Genomic DNA, 17,861 nt, shown 5'->3' with positions numbered 1-17,861 from the left:
TCTCTCATAAATTCATCATCAATTTATATGACAGTAGGTAAGTTGAAGAAAAATCTTAAGAAGAACAAATGAAGTAGTAGTGGTGCAACAATGCATCACATCTTTTTATATATTCATAGTATAGTAAAGTTAACAAAAGAAAGAAATTAAAAATTAGCTAACAATAACTTTTAGTTGAATAATAAGGAAGGAAAAAAGAAACTATCAAAATTAGTTTGGATTAGACAATTTATCAAATGTTTTTTGTAAGATGGTATATATCATAATAATTGCATAAAAGAACAATAATAGGAATTGGTTGAGATGACAAGGTCATTGGATGCGTAGCGACATGTGTCAGAATGAGGTTATGGTGGCGACACGTGGCGGAACGTGTTTATATCGTGATATATTGGGAAATTTCGAAAATATCTGACGAAATTATACTGGTATATGAAGGATATATCCTTAGGCAAGAAAAACGAAATTATCGCCGAAATATCGACGATAATTTCGATTTTTCAATCCTTGGATCAGCTATTTCATATTAATGGTCACAAGTGATTAGGCTAAAACTGAAAATTTGTCGTTCATTCCTAATTTGCTTACTAAATGTCCACTTTAATTAATGACATGTGTCAAGTACTTAATTATAGTTTAACTATAGTTACAATATAAATTTACAATAATTTTTTTTGAGAACGAAGTCAAAATGATTTTATTCAGTAAGAATACAAAGATAACCTACCGATAAGAGCCGACGAAAAAAACCATCATATTTGGTCATCCAAACTTAGAAGAAACTATTAACCTTACAAAGCCAAAAACGTACATTTACCGTGAATATAATTTATAGCACCATTATTTTCATAGCATAGTGAGACTTAGAAGATTGAACAAAAGATCCTACCAAGCCTCCTAAACACTATGACTAGACTCTTAATCCATTTTAGTCGGAGAAGCGATAGACTGCTCCTCCCCGACTTTCGCACCAGTTGGGTATACTTCCACATCATGAGAACTCATCATCTCCGAGCTAACCGGAGACTCATTCTGAGCTTGAACTTTTCCAACAGACCCCCAAGCTTTCTTATTTTTCTGCAGCCTCCTAACAGAAGCCTCCACTCCGATGATGTAGTCTTCAGCTTATTCTTACTTCCTTTCGGACGTCCCAATTTCTTCTTCTGTGGAGAAATACAAAGAGTGTCATCCTTATGTTGAACCACAATAGTCATAGAGTCCTCATCTCCTGACTCGGATTGGATATATTTCTTCCATAGGCGCCGAGGATCCTTAGTAGCACCACGCTTCAAAAGCCTTACATGTTTAATTTCCTTGGGAAGCGAAGTAAAATCAAAGGACTTACTTGACTTACCAGGGAATTTGGTAACACCCCCTGAAGTCGTGTAGAGACCGGCACAACCTCCGAAATAATATATGCCTCTGAACTCGTAGACTCCACCAAAGCAAGAACAACCGGAATAGATGAAGAGATAGCTCCATCATCCACTGCCATATCATCCTTACACACTACCCTCTCAATTAGGGTTTCGGACGAAACTGAACCAATTGGTCACAGAGGATTCAAAGCAGGAATGTCGGATCCCGCCGACCCAGCATGCGCACGTCGACCATTGAGATCCAAGTCTGCAAACTCAACTGCCGGCATCGGGTCCATCATAGCCGCCTTCTCCTTGATCAAAAGTTCATCGCATCCCATGGCATCATGCATGAAAAGTTCACATGCACGACAACAACATTTGATCTTTTCATATTCAAGATCTACCTCAATAGAAACTGTAGCAGAAAAGCAAAAACCATCCAACTTCGGAGACGACTACGAACGTCGAACTTTACTTTAATGCGTTGCACCTCCTCCTTGCGAGACACCGCCGCTGAATCATGATCTGTAACTAAGCCAATCAACGATCCAATAACACGTACCACTGATCTTGTACGCAGCTTAGAAGATAACCCTAGAACTTTCACCCAGGTTTCCAACGTAAACAAAGGCACGTCCTCCACAGATCCGACGCCATCATATTCATTTAGTACAACCATAGTATTGCAATAGAACCACAAACCCCCAAACCCCCAAACAAAGCCTTCCTCTGATCTGCTTGATGTTGGAATTGAAAAACAAACCGGTCACCCGCATCATTGACATATAACCCTCGCTTCATACGCCATATCGTTGAAATTATCCCTTTGAAACTAGGGAATTTTGGACCTAGGAGGCGTCCAACAAGGAAGAAATGAGGAACAAGAAGGGCTGCCTGCCCCAAGGTTGACCAGAGCAGTCGACGCCAAAGATAGATCACTACACCCAAACGACAAATCGGAATTGGTTCCTACCATAGCAGCAATTTTGGATATTTGGTCTCACTGAAACCCTAGCAGAGCGGCTAGGTCAGAAAGATAGGTTTTCGACTTAAATTTACAATAATATAAATTGTGTTCTTCTAGTTTTCACGTGAATTCAATAAAAGAAATCCAACCTAGGTTTACTCATTCTAGTCTCCATCTTTAATTTGATTTTTTATTTTTGGTTACAAATATTTAATTTGTTTTTTAGAACCATGAAATGTGTTTATTCAATTGGATTAAAAGAAGACTTTGATGACATGAATTTGAACTACTACCACCATAGAAAAATCCAACACTGGATTTTAGATGAGAGGAAAAAGTGCGATTTGTTTTTTGGTTACAAAAGGGACCTAAAAGGCCCAGAAATAAAAAACACAGAGACTAAATATTAAAACAAGTTCATGTGCGCCTACATCTAAACCAGTGATCGTCCAAGAAATTATGTGCAACATGTGCTCAGTAAACTCAATCATTCCCAACTCATGAGAAATACTCTTTTTGGCAAAGACATCAACAACCATGTTACACTCTAAAAATATGAGAGAACTTCACATTATGTAGTTTGGAAATCATAAGAGCACAACTAACAAGTAGGGACCCAAGAGGATGCATATAAATGTTATCCCTTTGCTTAAGTTGGATAAGAATGACAGAGAGAAAAAGTGTGATATTCTCGTACCCACATTAACACTTTTTTTTGCTGAAAAAGAATTAAGTTAAAGTTAAAACTAGAAGAAATTATGATATATTATTATGAATTCATGATGCTAACCATAGTTGGATTATAGTTGAGTAAATGACACATGCCATTAATATTAGAAGTGGGCAATAGAATGGACAAAGTAGTGGTGTGCAACAAATTTATTTGCTTAAATGTTACACTAAATTACTAATACTTTAGCAGGTAGCTATTATATATTTATATACATATATGTAGCTATTATATTATATAGTACAACAGCATATACAGGATATTTTGTTGACTCCACCTATATATGGTAATGATATTTGAACATAAGTTTTACCTTTACTTATAAAAATTATCGCATTTTACTTAAACTCATTTTAGACGAGACATAGAGTACTCATGTCATACAAAAATTTAGTTGGTTTAGTGTTGATATGTACAAACTCATTGGTTATTTGGTTATTGTTAAATTAAAAACTATTAATAACCATTTGGAAAAACAATTAGGCCTATTTTCAATCTGATAGGTGATTGAGAAAATGTGAGATTAATAGGACTCACATATATAATTTCTTATGTGCATTATTAGTATTACAAAATCGGTGCATGAATTTAGTCACCTATCATTATATATAAATTTAGAGACTATTTTATTTTTTTGTTATCAAGTGATATGGTGAGTATTCATTTATATATTTTTGCACCATGATCAGAAATCAGAAATCAAAGTTGAAACTTGGAAACTTTTTTTGGAAATTCTTTTGGAAAAACTTGTTCTTCTTTTTCCTTGATCGTAATTTTGAGACCTCAAATTTCAAATAAAAGTGATTAGCGCCGTATGTAGAGCACTATTGCTTTACGTGATGTATCATCTTTTATATATGGATCTTATGGTGTTACAAATTTGAATATACGTGGATCCTATTAGTGAATTGGTGGGGTTGATGGAGATAATGTTTAAGTGGAGGGGAAGAATGCTAACAAAAGAAATCTATGGGGTAGAATCTCTCCCTCTCAAGGAATTAGGCAACATCACCACATCTCTCTATTATTGATTCAAATCTGTGGATCTTGTGAAGTCTTTAGGCCTAAGCTATAAGGGGCTATAAACTTCACCAACTTCATAATTCTCCTTTTACCTACCAAAGTCGAGTAGATGGCTCCCCTTTAAAACGTACTACATTTTTCATACTATTTCTAAAGTTCATCAATATTTTGATATTTTCTACATATGAATGACAGAATGACACTACCCAGGGTGTATTGTATTTAGATTTATGTTGATTTATTTTAATTGACAAATTTAAAAAGTCCACAGACTCATAGAACTGTTAAAATCACTGACTTCAACCACATATTTTTGACTGATTTCTATAGATTTCTATTGATTCATGAAATCCACAAAATTCATATTGATTGACTTATACTGATTTTTTATTACTCATAAAAAATTAAAACTTTCTTTTTTATTAATTAAGAAAATAAGGTATGGTAACCAATTAATGTACATACCATGTCTATTAATTACAAGCTTACGGTTCTGTTGCTTCACTTTCCACAGTTCCATGAGAATTTGATTCACTCTCGAGTGCACCTTAAGCATCTAGGTTGGCCTGGTTCTCTAACGCCTCATGAGTGCTATTAAACGGGGACTTAATGCATGCTAATAAAATTTTCTACGAAACCATTTTTATTGTGACATCCCGACCAAAAATAAATTAAGAAAAATAACTCCAAACACACCACATTAAAATCGGGGAGCAGTTTTATAGAGGAGAAGATAAGAAAGTTTTTGGGCATGGTCTTGTAGATCGGTTCCCACAGTTAACGATACCGTCCATGGCTGCAGTGCTCGACGATAAATTTTATGGAGAGAGAGAGAGAGAGAGAGAGAGAGAGAGAGAGAGAGAGAGAGAGAGAGAGATAGATTAGCCGAGCAGAGATATCCCCTTCCTATGCCAATCCTTTCATTTTTATCTATTTCCCTCTGTCGGTTGGAACCGACTTTTTTTTTAAATCGATAAGTATATAAATCCCTTAATTTAATTAGTATAATAAACTTTTTCTATGGTTTTCGGGGGTATCACATTTATTCTAAGCAAATTTATTGGTTGTGTATTATAAAGAAATTAGAGAATCTCAATTATTTATAAAAGAGTAAGAGAAACCCTTCAAATTTAATCTTTTTTTTCTTATGCACTTTTTTCATCGTCATTGTTTTTATTGGTAGCATTGGACATGTGTCCACAATTGAGAATAAGGTTTTAGTAAGTATAAAGATTATAATGTAAGAACATAACATAAAGAAGAAGCAAATAATCAAAGGGCGAATAACCATTTTGGGTTGTATGAAAAATAATTGGTAAAGAAAAGACAAAAAGAAAATAAAAAAATGATAGAGGATGAACATCGATCATTGAATGAAATGAGAAAGTCCATGGAAATGTCTATGAAAATCTTTGGTCTAGAGGTTAGACAATTTTTAGACTCTGGTGTGTATTTTACACTATAAAGTCCATGAGATTCCATAAGTATGAATGAATATTTTGAATACTCACGGACTTATATTCATTTTAAAAAGTTCTGATTACTCTCATGAATTTTATAATAACTTTTTAAAATCCTAAATGAATACGCCTAGACTTGTATGAATAATTAAAAGTCTGTATTGAATACATATACACTTTTGAAATCTATGAATTTATTTAAAACTCAAACTAGTTTCATATACAATACACCCCTTACAAACATCTAGATGAATTTTTAATAGTCATCTATCAATGAATCTTATATTGTGAAATTAGGGGAGAAGCAGCAGCGGTCCGACCCCGATTAGTTTAGTTGAGCCAAGAATAAATTAATTCATATAAGTGTTTCTCGAATATAAAATTTTATGTAACATTCGAGTACATATAGGTATGTTTTCAAAAAAAAAAAAGTACATAAAGGTATTTTAGGTTTTGGTAGGCAATGTGGAAGAAATTTCTTCGAGACTTCAATCACAATGTGTGAAAAACAAAAAATATTGTGACAAAGGCTTTGCAATTTCGTTCACTTTTCCTCCTCGCAAACCTTGCCTAAAGTTCCAGGGTCAGTTTTGCTGCTTCAGAGTTCACACTGTGTTTGAGCTTCTTCCAACTATTTCAAATTATTATCATTATTTTTAGTAATACTGAGATTATCAGGCCTTAAGAGCCTAAAACTTAGTATCGTGACTATTACTCTTGCATATTTATCGATTTCCAAAATTCACGAACCCTTCGATTAATAGGAACTGATGTCTAAAAGACAGAAACAGGGGTGTAAAAAAGAGAGACTGAAACAGGGAAATGATAAAAAAAAAACCTATAAACTGGGCTCAAAAGGGAAAGAAGAGTTTAATCGTGAATTGCTTTTGATTAATTATTGAAATCGGTGGCAAAGCCAAAAGGATTGAAAAATGCATGTCGATTCTCACAAACAAATTAATACATTGATGGAAGTTGTACGTAATGTAGAGGATGAAAACAACAAAGTTTCTTCTTCTAGTTATATACGTGCATGCCAGGTTTGACTGTCAGTTGTCATTACTGACCACTACTGGACCAGGTAGAGTAGTACAGCACTGTAGTAGTTTTTGTTACCTATGTGCCAGCTTTATCGACATTAAAACCTCTCCTCCGCCCGCAGCGGCTTTGCCGAACTACTGCCGCCGTGGCACGCGCGTCAATACGTGTATGGGTCATCAGTAGGAATGTCTGCAAGAACGTTGAGGATTCATATTTGATAACGATAACAAACTATATATATAAAATAGAAAGTAATCAACGACACTATCCGATCCTCATATGCTTTCTACCCGTCATATATGCATGGGATCTTGTTAAACCCCTTCTTCTCCTTGTCATTAATGTAAATTGAGATTTAAATTTTGATTAGTGTCGGCATCAATAGAAGAATTTACCACTATAAAAGAACGCTCTTATTAACTCGATCACATTACATAAGAGCCCGTCTTTTGATCAGGTTTAAATTAATAATCATAAAATTGTGCTAAGTGGCACAGCGGACACACAGAGCAAGGTAATCAGGTTGTTGGAGAGAATGATAGCATGAATCTGGAGTTTGATATATGGCTTCTTTGTCACTACAGAATCCAGCAATTTGATTAAATGGCTTTCAATAAACTGGAACATGAGAAGATGGGCGTTATTCAGAAAGAATTATAAATGCTTATCAAATTTACAAATTTGGTAGTTGCTATCATTGAAGAATTAGTTTCCTCTTCCATCACTCGATCGTTCTCATTGACTCTAGCTCACTAGCTCATTAATAACCACGTACCAAACTACTCATCATTTTAACCTAAACCCTTCATAACTATAGGGGTTTGTAAACCGGAAAGAAGTATATATTGCATATTGGACGTAGAGTATTTTCGAAATTGTAAAATACAATGGCTAGTAGCTATTTTAAGAAATGATATACGTACGCATCAACATGTGATCCTGATCCTCCGACACTAGGACGCATGGTTTAATGTGTACAAATTATGTAGAGTTTTGGACTTCAAAGAGGGAGGAGTCTTTGTTGCATTTAGGTTCAATTCGCACTTGAGGTGAGTCATTGTACGTAACTTAGATATATTGTCGCTTTTTGAAGTGAGATGTATCATCTTGTCGAACCCAACAATATAAAAGGGCCCAAACTATCGTTTAGAGATTGAATAGATTCTTCTCCAAAAAAAAAGAGCAATATTGCTAGGTGAATTAATTAGTATTTCGTACGACAAACTTATGAACTCTCACGTCTGATAGAGATAGTATACCAGTAAATGGTGCCGGACAGTACAAGTTCCTCTTTTGTTTTTTTATCAAAGATTAATTCATTCATTTAAAAAGAATTACAACGAGTTCAAGATTTTAATCTATCAGAGATGCGATTAATCCACCAGATTTCGAAAAACATGTCCAGAAAACAGTAAAACAAACGGCAGGCCTAGACTGTAAAAACAGAAATAAAACAGACATGACAACGACAATAAGATTAAACTAGCATCAATAGGTTGAATCCGAGCATGGTTGATTATGAAGGGAAATGCGAAGCCCAGAATCCTTTTCTGTCAGAACCTTTGACAACTCAAACCGATGAAGTTAGCCCAGCCAAGGAAGTCCAGAACAGACACAAGCAACAACAAACGAGAGACAGGGGCCCAAGCCCAAAATGACAGCCACCACTCTGACCAAACCGTACTCGCAGAGAGATGGGCAGTGGCGACCAAGGCAGCCGGGCACCCACCATAGCCGAACGGTGCAAGTGCAGGAGAGACGAAAGACAAACTGCAACCTCCAGTGGTGAAACCGGACGCGCAGAACAGGAGGCCCATGCCGATACCCTGCTCCAAGAAGACCCGAGAACACTGGAAAGCAGCAGAGCAAGAAAGGGAGACGAACCCCAAGAGAGGACATCGCCCATGAAGGGCAGGAGTCGACCACTGTCGAGTCGAGTCGAGTAGTTCGAACAAGAACCGATCGCCGATTTTATTCAGCAAACCAAAAGAAAAACACACACAGCCCTGCAAATCGATGAAAACTCAAAGAAAAAAGATCACACCCCAAGTGAAGTGGGTAGTAGAACCACCAAGGCCGAACCTAAATCTGGGAAATATGGAGCAAGGAAATGGAAGCCGCCGACAAACACTCAAACATCGAGAACTCGGACAACGAACTCGAGATCTGAAAGGGTGTGAGGAAAACTGATGTGTGAAACCGAAACAAAAAGGAAAACGTCTCCCAAACCGAGACGCAACGGCGGAGCCGATTGCACTCGGTCGGGATCGAGAGAAGAGATGAGTGAGTTTGGTCTTAGGCTGTTGGCGAGAAAACCCAGGAATGGTAATGTACAGTACAAGTTCCTCTAAATAATGAAAACAAATGCATTTACCACAATTTTTTTCAAGAACTAATGTATCCACCATAAAATATGATCATACCATAGTTTTTAATTTGTTGGCAAAGTGTGGTCATTGTTATGAAAATCAATCCCGTTACATATATGTGAGTCCATGCAAAGCTAAAGTATGACGGTTTGTTATCCTTGCAAGTTTTTCGTCACAATCGCACCTTTTATGGTGTGCCAAAGGAGAAGATATATATAGTTGACATTATGGAGGGTGAGATCACACTCATTATGATCGAATTGTTGGAGGGTGCAGCCGACATAAGCCTTTTAAATGAAAATTCGTGAGATCGTTATAGCTAAGTAAGTTTTTTTGGGTCTTCATTCTGAAGCGATCGATCGAAATTGCATGAGATCCACAACGTGGAGAAAGAAGAGGCTTCTCCTCTCTTTCTCTTTAATTTCTTTTTTCTTTTTGTCCTTTCTAGGGTTTGTTGCTATCACGCATCATCACTTTAAGAACATGTTTCGAAGATATGTCCAAAAGTCGACCAATTTTCCCAAAGTTGCTTTGCTCATCGATCTGGGTATTAGAACTCAGAAGTATCATCTGCATGTGGATAGAACTAACAGAGAATCCAAAATGGCGTTTTACATGTACCAATTAACTTGAATATATAATGTTGTTAGATATATAATGTCTGAAAACAAAGGTTCCTAGCTAATTAGTAGATAATTAAATATGAATAATCTTGCTTATACACTGTTTGGAAAAATGGTTTGGATAAATCATTTTAAACTAAATTTTAATTGATTAATTAAATTAAATTAAACTTAAAATTAATCAAAGATGAACATAGATTTGAGTTTTCCATAATGAGGGCTACACGATCATATGTTTGTTTGTGGAATTTGGTTAGTGGGTGAATAAGAAATTGTCATTCAAAAATGACTATTTAAAATGAGAGAAATTGTTTGTCCCATCCTGAAAAGAGAAGTATTGAAAATGCTTTATATAGAATCAATTGTTTATGGGTTGTAAAGTGTGTAAACCCATTTATACCCTCGCGCACGCGCATGGGTGGGGGTGCAAGGAACTTGTGTATGCATGCGGATACGAATGCAACTTCGAATTGGGGGTCGAAACGTAGATTCTTTTTGCATTTCTGAAAATTCATTTTTGGATGTTTTACCTTCTCTTAACTGTTCAAATTCTATAACAGCAGAGATGTTATGGAGATTTGTAAGAGAAAACGTTTTTGTATTCATTGACTGTAACCTATGTATGTTACATTATCTTTGAATTCCAACAACCATTTTATTCATTGCTGATTACAAATTCTCACTGTATAAATAACCACCATCATTTTCATTGTAAAATCATTCCAAACACAATCAGCTCTCCCTCTCTCAAACTGTTTCTTAGCTTTTCTCTGGTGATTGAAAGAAGTATTTTTCGAGTTCGTTGAGAGTTCTAGTTAGTAGTGCAATTTTCTAGAATTTGTTAGTCGTTATATCCTGGGAGACAAGCGCCAAACATCCTTGCACCGATAGAGCAGGCGTAAACGTTTTAAGGACAATATAGTATCACACACGTCTCGACTAGTTCTTCGATCATCAATCATTCGGTAGTTTAGTTGAGTTCATATTGAATTTCTTTCATGTTATGTTTCTGTTATTTTATAATTCAGTTTATTAAATTATATAAGCAATATATCACTGTTTTTCTAACATACACTCGAGGTTTGATCGTAATTATCAATTAGTGGGTTGTGTTTGATGTACGTACTAATAAGTCTCCGGCAATCGGGGATCATTCAGGTTACACCATGATAAAAGATGAAAATTCGACAAAACAGTGGCTGGCACACCATACCATGTGAAAGATAATACCATAAGGGTAGTGTTATTGGCACACCCTTTGTTGAATAACATGATTTGATTAGTCACCGGTTACATTTAAGCAATTAGCAATATAATGTAATGAACTTGTCGGTACGTTAAGTTTGGATGATAAAATTGTGGTGGTTTGATTTGGCATAGGTCTAACGTAAAATATCTTTGGAACTTCTCATTGAAAAGAATGTGAATTTGTAACTAGCGTGAGTTGAAGACAAAGACGATGATATTATATTGGGATTTGCATGGAAGGTTGTGGAGGAGAATATGCGGCAGGGGCGATGAAGAGTCTCCGTCACAAGGCACTACTCCGTCTATGGCGTCGCTTTCCTTCGTTTTTAGTGATATTGCTTTAATTTTCATCTTCTTCCTTAGGATCTCAATTCGATCTCAACTCTTTAACTAGAGATGACACATGCATGATTGTGAAGTCTCGATCGGCTACTACTACATCCAAATCAAATCAAATCAAATTCAATTAGAGTGCCAAGTCATGGATAATATCTGGATCAATTATATTATATCGTTTTGTAATTAGCAATGCTTTTGGAAATGCTACGATCTATTTGTTGTAGATATGGGGTCTTCAGATTTCCTTGATCGATCGTATTCTCCAACATGAGAAGGTTTTGCTGAGAACCTAGACATATATGGTGGCTCCAAAGGAATGAAATACACAACTAAGTATTGGTTATACACTTATATGCTATTAGTGTTCTATTAAAACAGTGCGCATAAAGAGTGTAGTTGGCCTCTGTTGTGGAGCAAGAATATTATGGAACCTAAGATTGGACACTGCATGTGCACAGATAGGACTATAGGAGTCATAGGACCACCCCCAGTTGCTGTAAAACAAAACAACATAAAACAGGGGTCCTTAACTGACTCATATGGATGTGAATCATGTACATGATTCTTTCAATTTCGAGCAATATTGTTTTACGAGGTCTACCTAATCTTAGTTAGTCTCACTTCTGAATAATAAATACTGGAGTATTCAGCAACATTATGATGCTGGAGAAAAGATGAGATCGAGGCCAAATAATAGAGCAGTGGTTTGCGGACAATTAGTCGTCTGTCTGAGTCGCAGATTGTGGCCTTTTGTGGGAGGACAATGCTAAATGATCAAACATTTGGACTTTGAGAATAATATAAAGAACTAGGCTAAAAGAAAATTCACGCTCGCACCAGTGATGTTATCAAAACGAAGAGCAGCTGAAAATCCTGAAGCAGAAGGGGAATGAGAGTGCTGCCAAACTAAAGATGTCTTAGAATCAGCCATGGTGGGTTTAACTACGTCTGCAACAAAAATGGCTTCAGAGAATGAGATGAACAAAAAAACTCCATATTAACAAAACAAAATAAAATCCCAAGAACTTACAGGACACGCCATCGATGATGCTACATGATTATATAAGCAAGGCTATATTAATTTGTGTGAACCATTTAACAGAAAGAGTATTGAAGAGCTTACAAGAATCAGTACAGCAAGACTAATAGCATATGTTAAAAATCACTCGAACACAGCAGGTAAAGCACCTGTAACATAGATAGTAGTAGCACCGCCAAGCAGCATATCTGGATGAAAAGAATGAACAATAGCTGCGAGCCCCAAATAACAGAAAAGAACCACAGATATACAGAGTTGGTGCTCTAGCCTCTGTCCAACAATTAAGGACAATAATCTGCAGATAACACTGACAAGCTAAAATCAAAGGCAGTAATTATGGGAATCCAGTTAAGTTCTAAGAATAAGCTGCAACATCCCAAAACAACATGGATTTACCATACACACTCGCTATAACAATCTTTGTCACATCAAAGAAACAAAAGTCGTATATTAACATTTGTCATTTATGAAAGGGGCTTAAACATTGCCAGAGTGCCATGCATTTCATTCTTATAACACCAACAGCAGTATATAGAAAATGCTAATCTCATTAACTAGCCAATGATCAATCACTGTACTAGTTGATAGGAACCAAGTAGAAGTTCTTTATATTCATGAAGATAAAAATGACCTCTGTACAGAATCCGCTTTATCGACCAAGTATGCATAGAGTGTAGATATAAGTATGCATATAGAATAGTTATGGCAAAGAAGAATAACTTAAGAGCATAATCTCAACTCATATCTACTTGAAGGCAAAACGGCGCTCACTACTGCAATAAGGTAATAACTGAACTATTGATCGAGGGGTTCCAGAAGTATACATCACATCGATTTCTTGGCCGCCTCCAATTAGCTGATCGGAACTCTGTATAAACAAACCTAACGCCAAAGAGTGGCCTGTCTGTAGGAAAGCTGATGCGAATCCCATCCCCCATCTGGTTCCCTCCTCTTCATAGGTATGGCGGTCAAACCGACTTGCTGATAAGATCTCATTTGTTCTTCCATGGTTGCATCGTTTACAGGAATAGAAAACTGTCTAGCATTCATCCCCCTGCTTCCACTCTCCAAAGAATTAGCTGCAATGTTTAGATCAACAGTTGGCCTGAGATAATCAATGTCACTAAGGGCTGATCCATGAGGAACCCCCATGAAATGTGGGGCCATAGGAAACACAGGAACAGCACCAGAACCAAAATATTGTGGGATTACAGCGGTTGCACGTGGATCTGTCATATATGGAAGAAAAGGAGGGTAAACATTTGGGGATAAGCTATTGGTTGGCTCAATGCAAAATCCATTATTATAGAGAAAAGCATGAGGTTGTGGCGGTGGTGCATAGGCAATCTTGTGTTGCAAGGCAGCTATCCTCTGCAGCTGTTCATTTGAGGGAACCATATTGCTTGCAGCCACCAGAAAGGTTTTGTCATGACCATGACTAAGGCCCTCCCTTGAACTCAAATTCTGAGAACATGAAGATACGATCGGTTTACAGTCTGATTGTCTTGAATATTCCACAGAAGAGACTGCTAGATCATCGAAATCCCCATTTCTCAAGACTCGAGAGCCTACACATGTTTGTTTCGGAGCAAGGCATGCATCTGCAGAAATTAGGTTGTCATTCAAATCAAAATCCCTAACAGAAGCTGGTGGAGACAATTGTTGGGAGCTGTCTCCATTAACACTGACACAGTTGAGATCAATGTCAAGCATTCTTGGTCGTCTTGAATTCACTTCACTAGATGACTCTTTTGAATAATTACCGGATATTTCTGGAATAGGTCTCTTGGGGATTAATTCAACGTCAAACTCAGCACCAGAAGGAGCAACATTAAGGTCAATCCCTTTAACCTGTGAATAGTTTGAGCTGCAAATAGTGTCATTCATTGACAATGCATTTCTATTACAACTCTCAGAAAAGGAAGTTGGTTTAAAAGCACTAGTAGCAGCTGAACCCCTCCAACCACCTAGGTCCCATTCACTCTGAAATTGTGGCACCGGTAAGCACAATGGAATTCCAGATTTAGCGAGCACAGGTATTGGCTTTGACACATATTCAAGACGAGATACAGTTTCTTTGATGCACTTCTGAGGATAATCTTCTTCACTTTCGAGAAAATCTTCATTAAGATCAATACCGAAAACATGAGAAGTTTGGATACTTGCTGATCCACCTTCAACTTTAGTAGCAAAGCTGGATAAACCCTGCTTCTGACAGCCAACACTAGTTCCAGGGACAATGCCTTGAACCGGCTCTTTCATCTCCAAAGGCAACTGTTCTTTCTTTGTTTCCGGTTTTATATCCATATTCTCTTTAGTGGAACAGAAACTATCAGACTCTTCGCATTTCTGGTGTATAGAACCAGTTTCTGTTACGCAGCCTTCTCGATGAGAACCTGCTGAATCAACAGAGCTGAGATGAAGCACCCTGCTACTTCTCCCCGGTATTGAAGAGGAGCTTCCTGAAGCCTCAACCTCCTGCTCTACTTCTTTTGCAACTCTCCAAGCCACTTCAAGTGCATCATCATCACCCAGGTCATAGCAAGTCTCTGATTTAATTTTCTTCTTAGGAAAATCAGATTTCAAATGATTAATGTATACTCCAGTCACACATCTCATAACAGGTGTCAAACCCAGCACCTTACCACTACCCCTTGTCCTGGCACTATCAATTGGGCCTGAAGCTTTATTCTCATCGCATTGTTTCTCAGATGAAATCATGGTAGCATCCAGCTGATATGTTGGCACATCCGCGGCCATATCCGGTACTAAACTTTTAAATGCAGGTTGTACAAGATTAATGTTCGTGCAAGTGGAAGTGTCTACGGCACCGGGTGTGTTAGTCTCGTACGAACTTTTACAGACTGGCATCTCCTGACAGCTATCCTTTGAAGAGGCTGGAAGAGTGACTTGTGCTGAGTTGGAAGAAGAAGACTCGGACTTACATTGCTTATCATGGCAGGTTGTCTGCACCGAGAACTTGATTTCAATTTTACCCATGCTTGGTGGATTTCCATCCAGTTTACCATCTACAAACTCTTCACCTTTTGGTTGACTGGGTTGATTACTGTCTGAGCAGACATCACTTTTCACTGAATTTTTCTTCACTGAAGGGTTCCCTGCTGTAAAAGGTGCAGAAGCTTCACTCTCCTCATTATTATCAAGTCCATCACGACCTGACATCACTCTGGAAGTTCCTTCTGTATGATTGTCTTCAGGTACTGGAATTCTGACGGTAGAAACCACAGAAGATGGTTGCTTCATAGTATCTACATCATCCTTTGTACAACCGGTTGAAGAGAAATGACCAATCCCTTCCTTTTGTGGCATATTTTCATCTTTACAACCACAAATTTCATGGTCAGATATATCGACTATCATATCCATTTCCACATTTGTGTCACTTGACACCCCAAGACAATCAGATAAGCTCTTTGCCTTCACTAAAGTACTTCGCCCTTCGGGAGAACCGAGGTGCCCAACATTGTCTTCCATCTCCCTTCCCTTCAGATTTCGGCAGACAACCAATTCGCTAACAGCACAAAATTGATGGAAGAAGGGTGACCGACCTCATACTCAGAAATCAACGAAACCTTCCTACAATAAAAGCATTCATCCAGCTCAAATATAGCAGGTCAGCCGGAAACACTAGTACTTCATACTCGCTGCGCTGTTCAACTCCACAGAAAGTTCAGCGCTGACGGCAGTGGGGGATCTCCTGAAGATTGTAATTCATCACAAAATGGTCATCTCACGGTGCAGAGATTACGACAATTCCCAATTGGATACTCTACCGAAACATTATAGTCCCACCATATACTACTACCGCAGAGAAACATACAATGATGCACCAACTTGGCAACAGTGAACATATAAGCCACACTTGAATGAAATCAAAACATATATACCTTAAACATTAAACCAACCTCTAGTTGAATGAATCCGGCCAAATAAATCCGGCTAGATTGAGAAACAAATTAAATTCAAAGACGGGACTTGAGCGTTATGAAAGACTCAAGGTCTCAAGTCAACAAATCAACGAAAACAAACATTCAAACACTCGAATCTTTTGGGACTCATTAAACATACACATACCCCAAACAAAAATCAACACAGACCGAACCAAACCCAACCCAGTTACTGAAGCAATACGTAGAATTACAAAATATCATAATTCAGGTCCCAAAAAAAAGTAACAATTAGGAGAAAAAACGAAGGGAAATGATGGAAGAAACGGACCTGTAGAACGAATCTCGCGAAGAATACAAATAGGTCCTTAAGGGATCCCTCTGCTCCCTCTACCTATAATACACCAAAAGCAACACCCTCTTCTTCTTCTTCTCTCGCTCGCTTAGGAATTATAAAATTAAACACAACTGAATTTGGTTTTTTTGCTCTCTGCGAACGAATTTTGGAGAGAGCAAAAAAACAGAAACGAAGAGAAGAGAAGAGAAGAGGACAGAAGGATGATGTGATTGGCAGCTGGAAAATTATGGGAAGATTAAGAAGAGGAGGGGGAGTCAGTGGGCCCCGCGCCCCCACCTCTCTCAGTCTCACTCTTGACTCTGTCCTCTCGCGCCTCCCTTTTCTTCCGCTGCTGATGGGCCCCTCCAGCTCCACCTCTCTCTCTCCGCCGAATTGTGCTCCCCCAGAGCAGCAGCCGTGGGACCCGCCAATTTCGCGTTCGTGGGCGTTGTCCCCCTTTTTTCTTCTCTCTTTCTGTCGTTTTAGGGTGGGGGCGACCTGTGGGGGGTCACTGACTCAACACCTTATTTCTTTTCATTTTCGTTCCATGGTCGTGAGTTGGTGGCCGGTCTGGGGTTCGGGGGCCGGTTGGTCTATAAAGGGTAAAATGGGGAAGAGTGTTTATTATTTCCTGAGCGGCGTGTTAATTAAGTCTCCTCGGAGCGAGGTCAGACCTCAGACCTCTCCTTAAATTCGTTTCTTCCATCCTTAAATATCGTCAGTCACTTAGTTACCCCAGTAACCCAACACGCTATGTGAAAACATATGTGTTTGCTAGATTAATATCTGCGGAAATTATGTGGTAACATAGTGATACATGATGCATCAAGACTTGTCTTTTTTTTTTTGGTTTGATTTTTTATATTTGAATGCTGTGTTTTTGGATGTGTCGATTTTAAATTCTTGACACAGTATTTTTAAATGATGGAATATCGTAATTATATCCAATGTGGTTCAACCCTAAATCGTCATGTATTCACATTGGTTGATGGTATCTTCTATTCGGACACCCGTGCCAATTCTAGAGCTAAATTTAGAATTTTTGTTACCGCAACACTGCCTTACCTAGAGATAATAATAAATTGGTTTAATTTGAAATTTTCAAATAGAGAGATTTTGTTAGGACCTTGACCTTAAATTTTATCACGTTAGTCTGAAATAGCGTCATTTAAGTCACATGATGTCAGTTGCTATCTTGGATCTATGATGGGTCTAATGTTTCAGCATTTGACCGTCATTCTAACACTTTCCACCATGGCGGCTTAAAGTTACCAAATAACTTTTTATTTGGCCCTAATTATAAAATTTGGGATTCAAGATATTAAGTGGTATCAGAGCAGTTCCGTGGTGGGAAATTCCATGGCCTGTAACAGGTGCAACGGAGGAGGAATTTGAATGGAAGGTGGTCGGGGCAAC

The 17,861-nt window shown here is 37.7% G+C and overlaps 1 protein-coding gene across 1 annotated transcript; it reads right to left on the bottom strand.

Annotated features, from left to right (window-relative positions):
* Positions 1–12,787: 12,787 nt before the first annotated feature.
* On the bottom strand, positions 12,788–16,639 carry LOC126793406 (uncharacterized). Its single transcript, XM_050519919.1, has 2 exons — positions 16,440–16,639; positions 12,788–15,918 (listed from the first exon to the last, which is right to left on the bottom strand). The coding sequence occupies exon 2, from the start codon at positions 15,693–15,695 to the stop codon at positions 13,083–13,085; it is 2,613 nt and encodes an 870-aa protein (XP_050375876.1). The 5' UTR covers positions 15,696–15,918; positions 16,440–16,639; the 3' UTR covers positions 12,788–13,082.
* Between the last annotated feature and the right edge of the window lie 1,222 nt (positions 16,640–17,861).

Source organism: Argentina anserina, chromosome 5 (assembly GCF_933775445.1).
Source record: "Argentina anserina chromosome 5, drPotAnse1.1, whole genome shotgun sequence".
NCBI classification, from domain to species: Eukaryota; Viridiplantae; Streptophyta; class Magnoliopsida; order Rosales; family Rosaceae; genus Argentina; species Argentina anserina.
Note: the sequence above shows the minus strand (reverse complement) of the source record. Positions and strands in the feature narration are given on the sequence as shown.

What these genes read in the sequence shown, in the direction of transcription:
- LOC126793406 (XM_050519919.1), bottom strand. Translation starts at nt 15,695, where the DNA reads ATGGAAGACAATGTTGGGCACCTCGGTTCTCCCGAAGGGCGAAGTACT.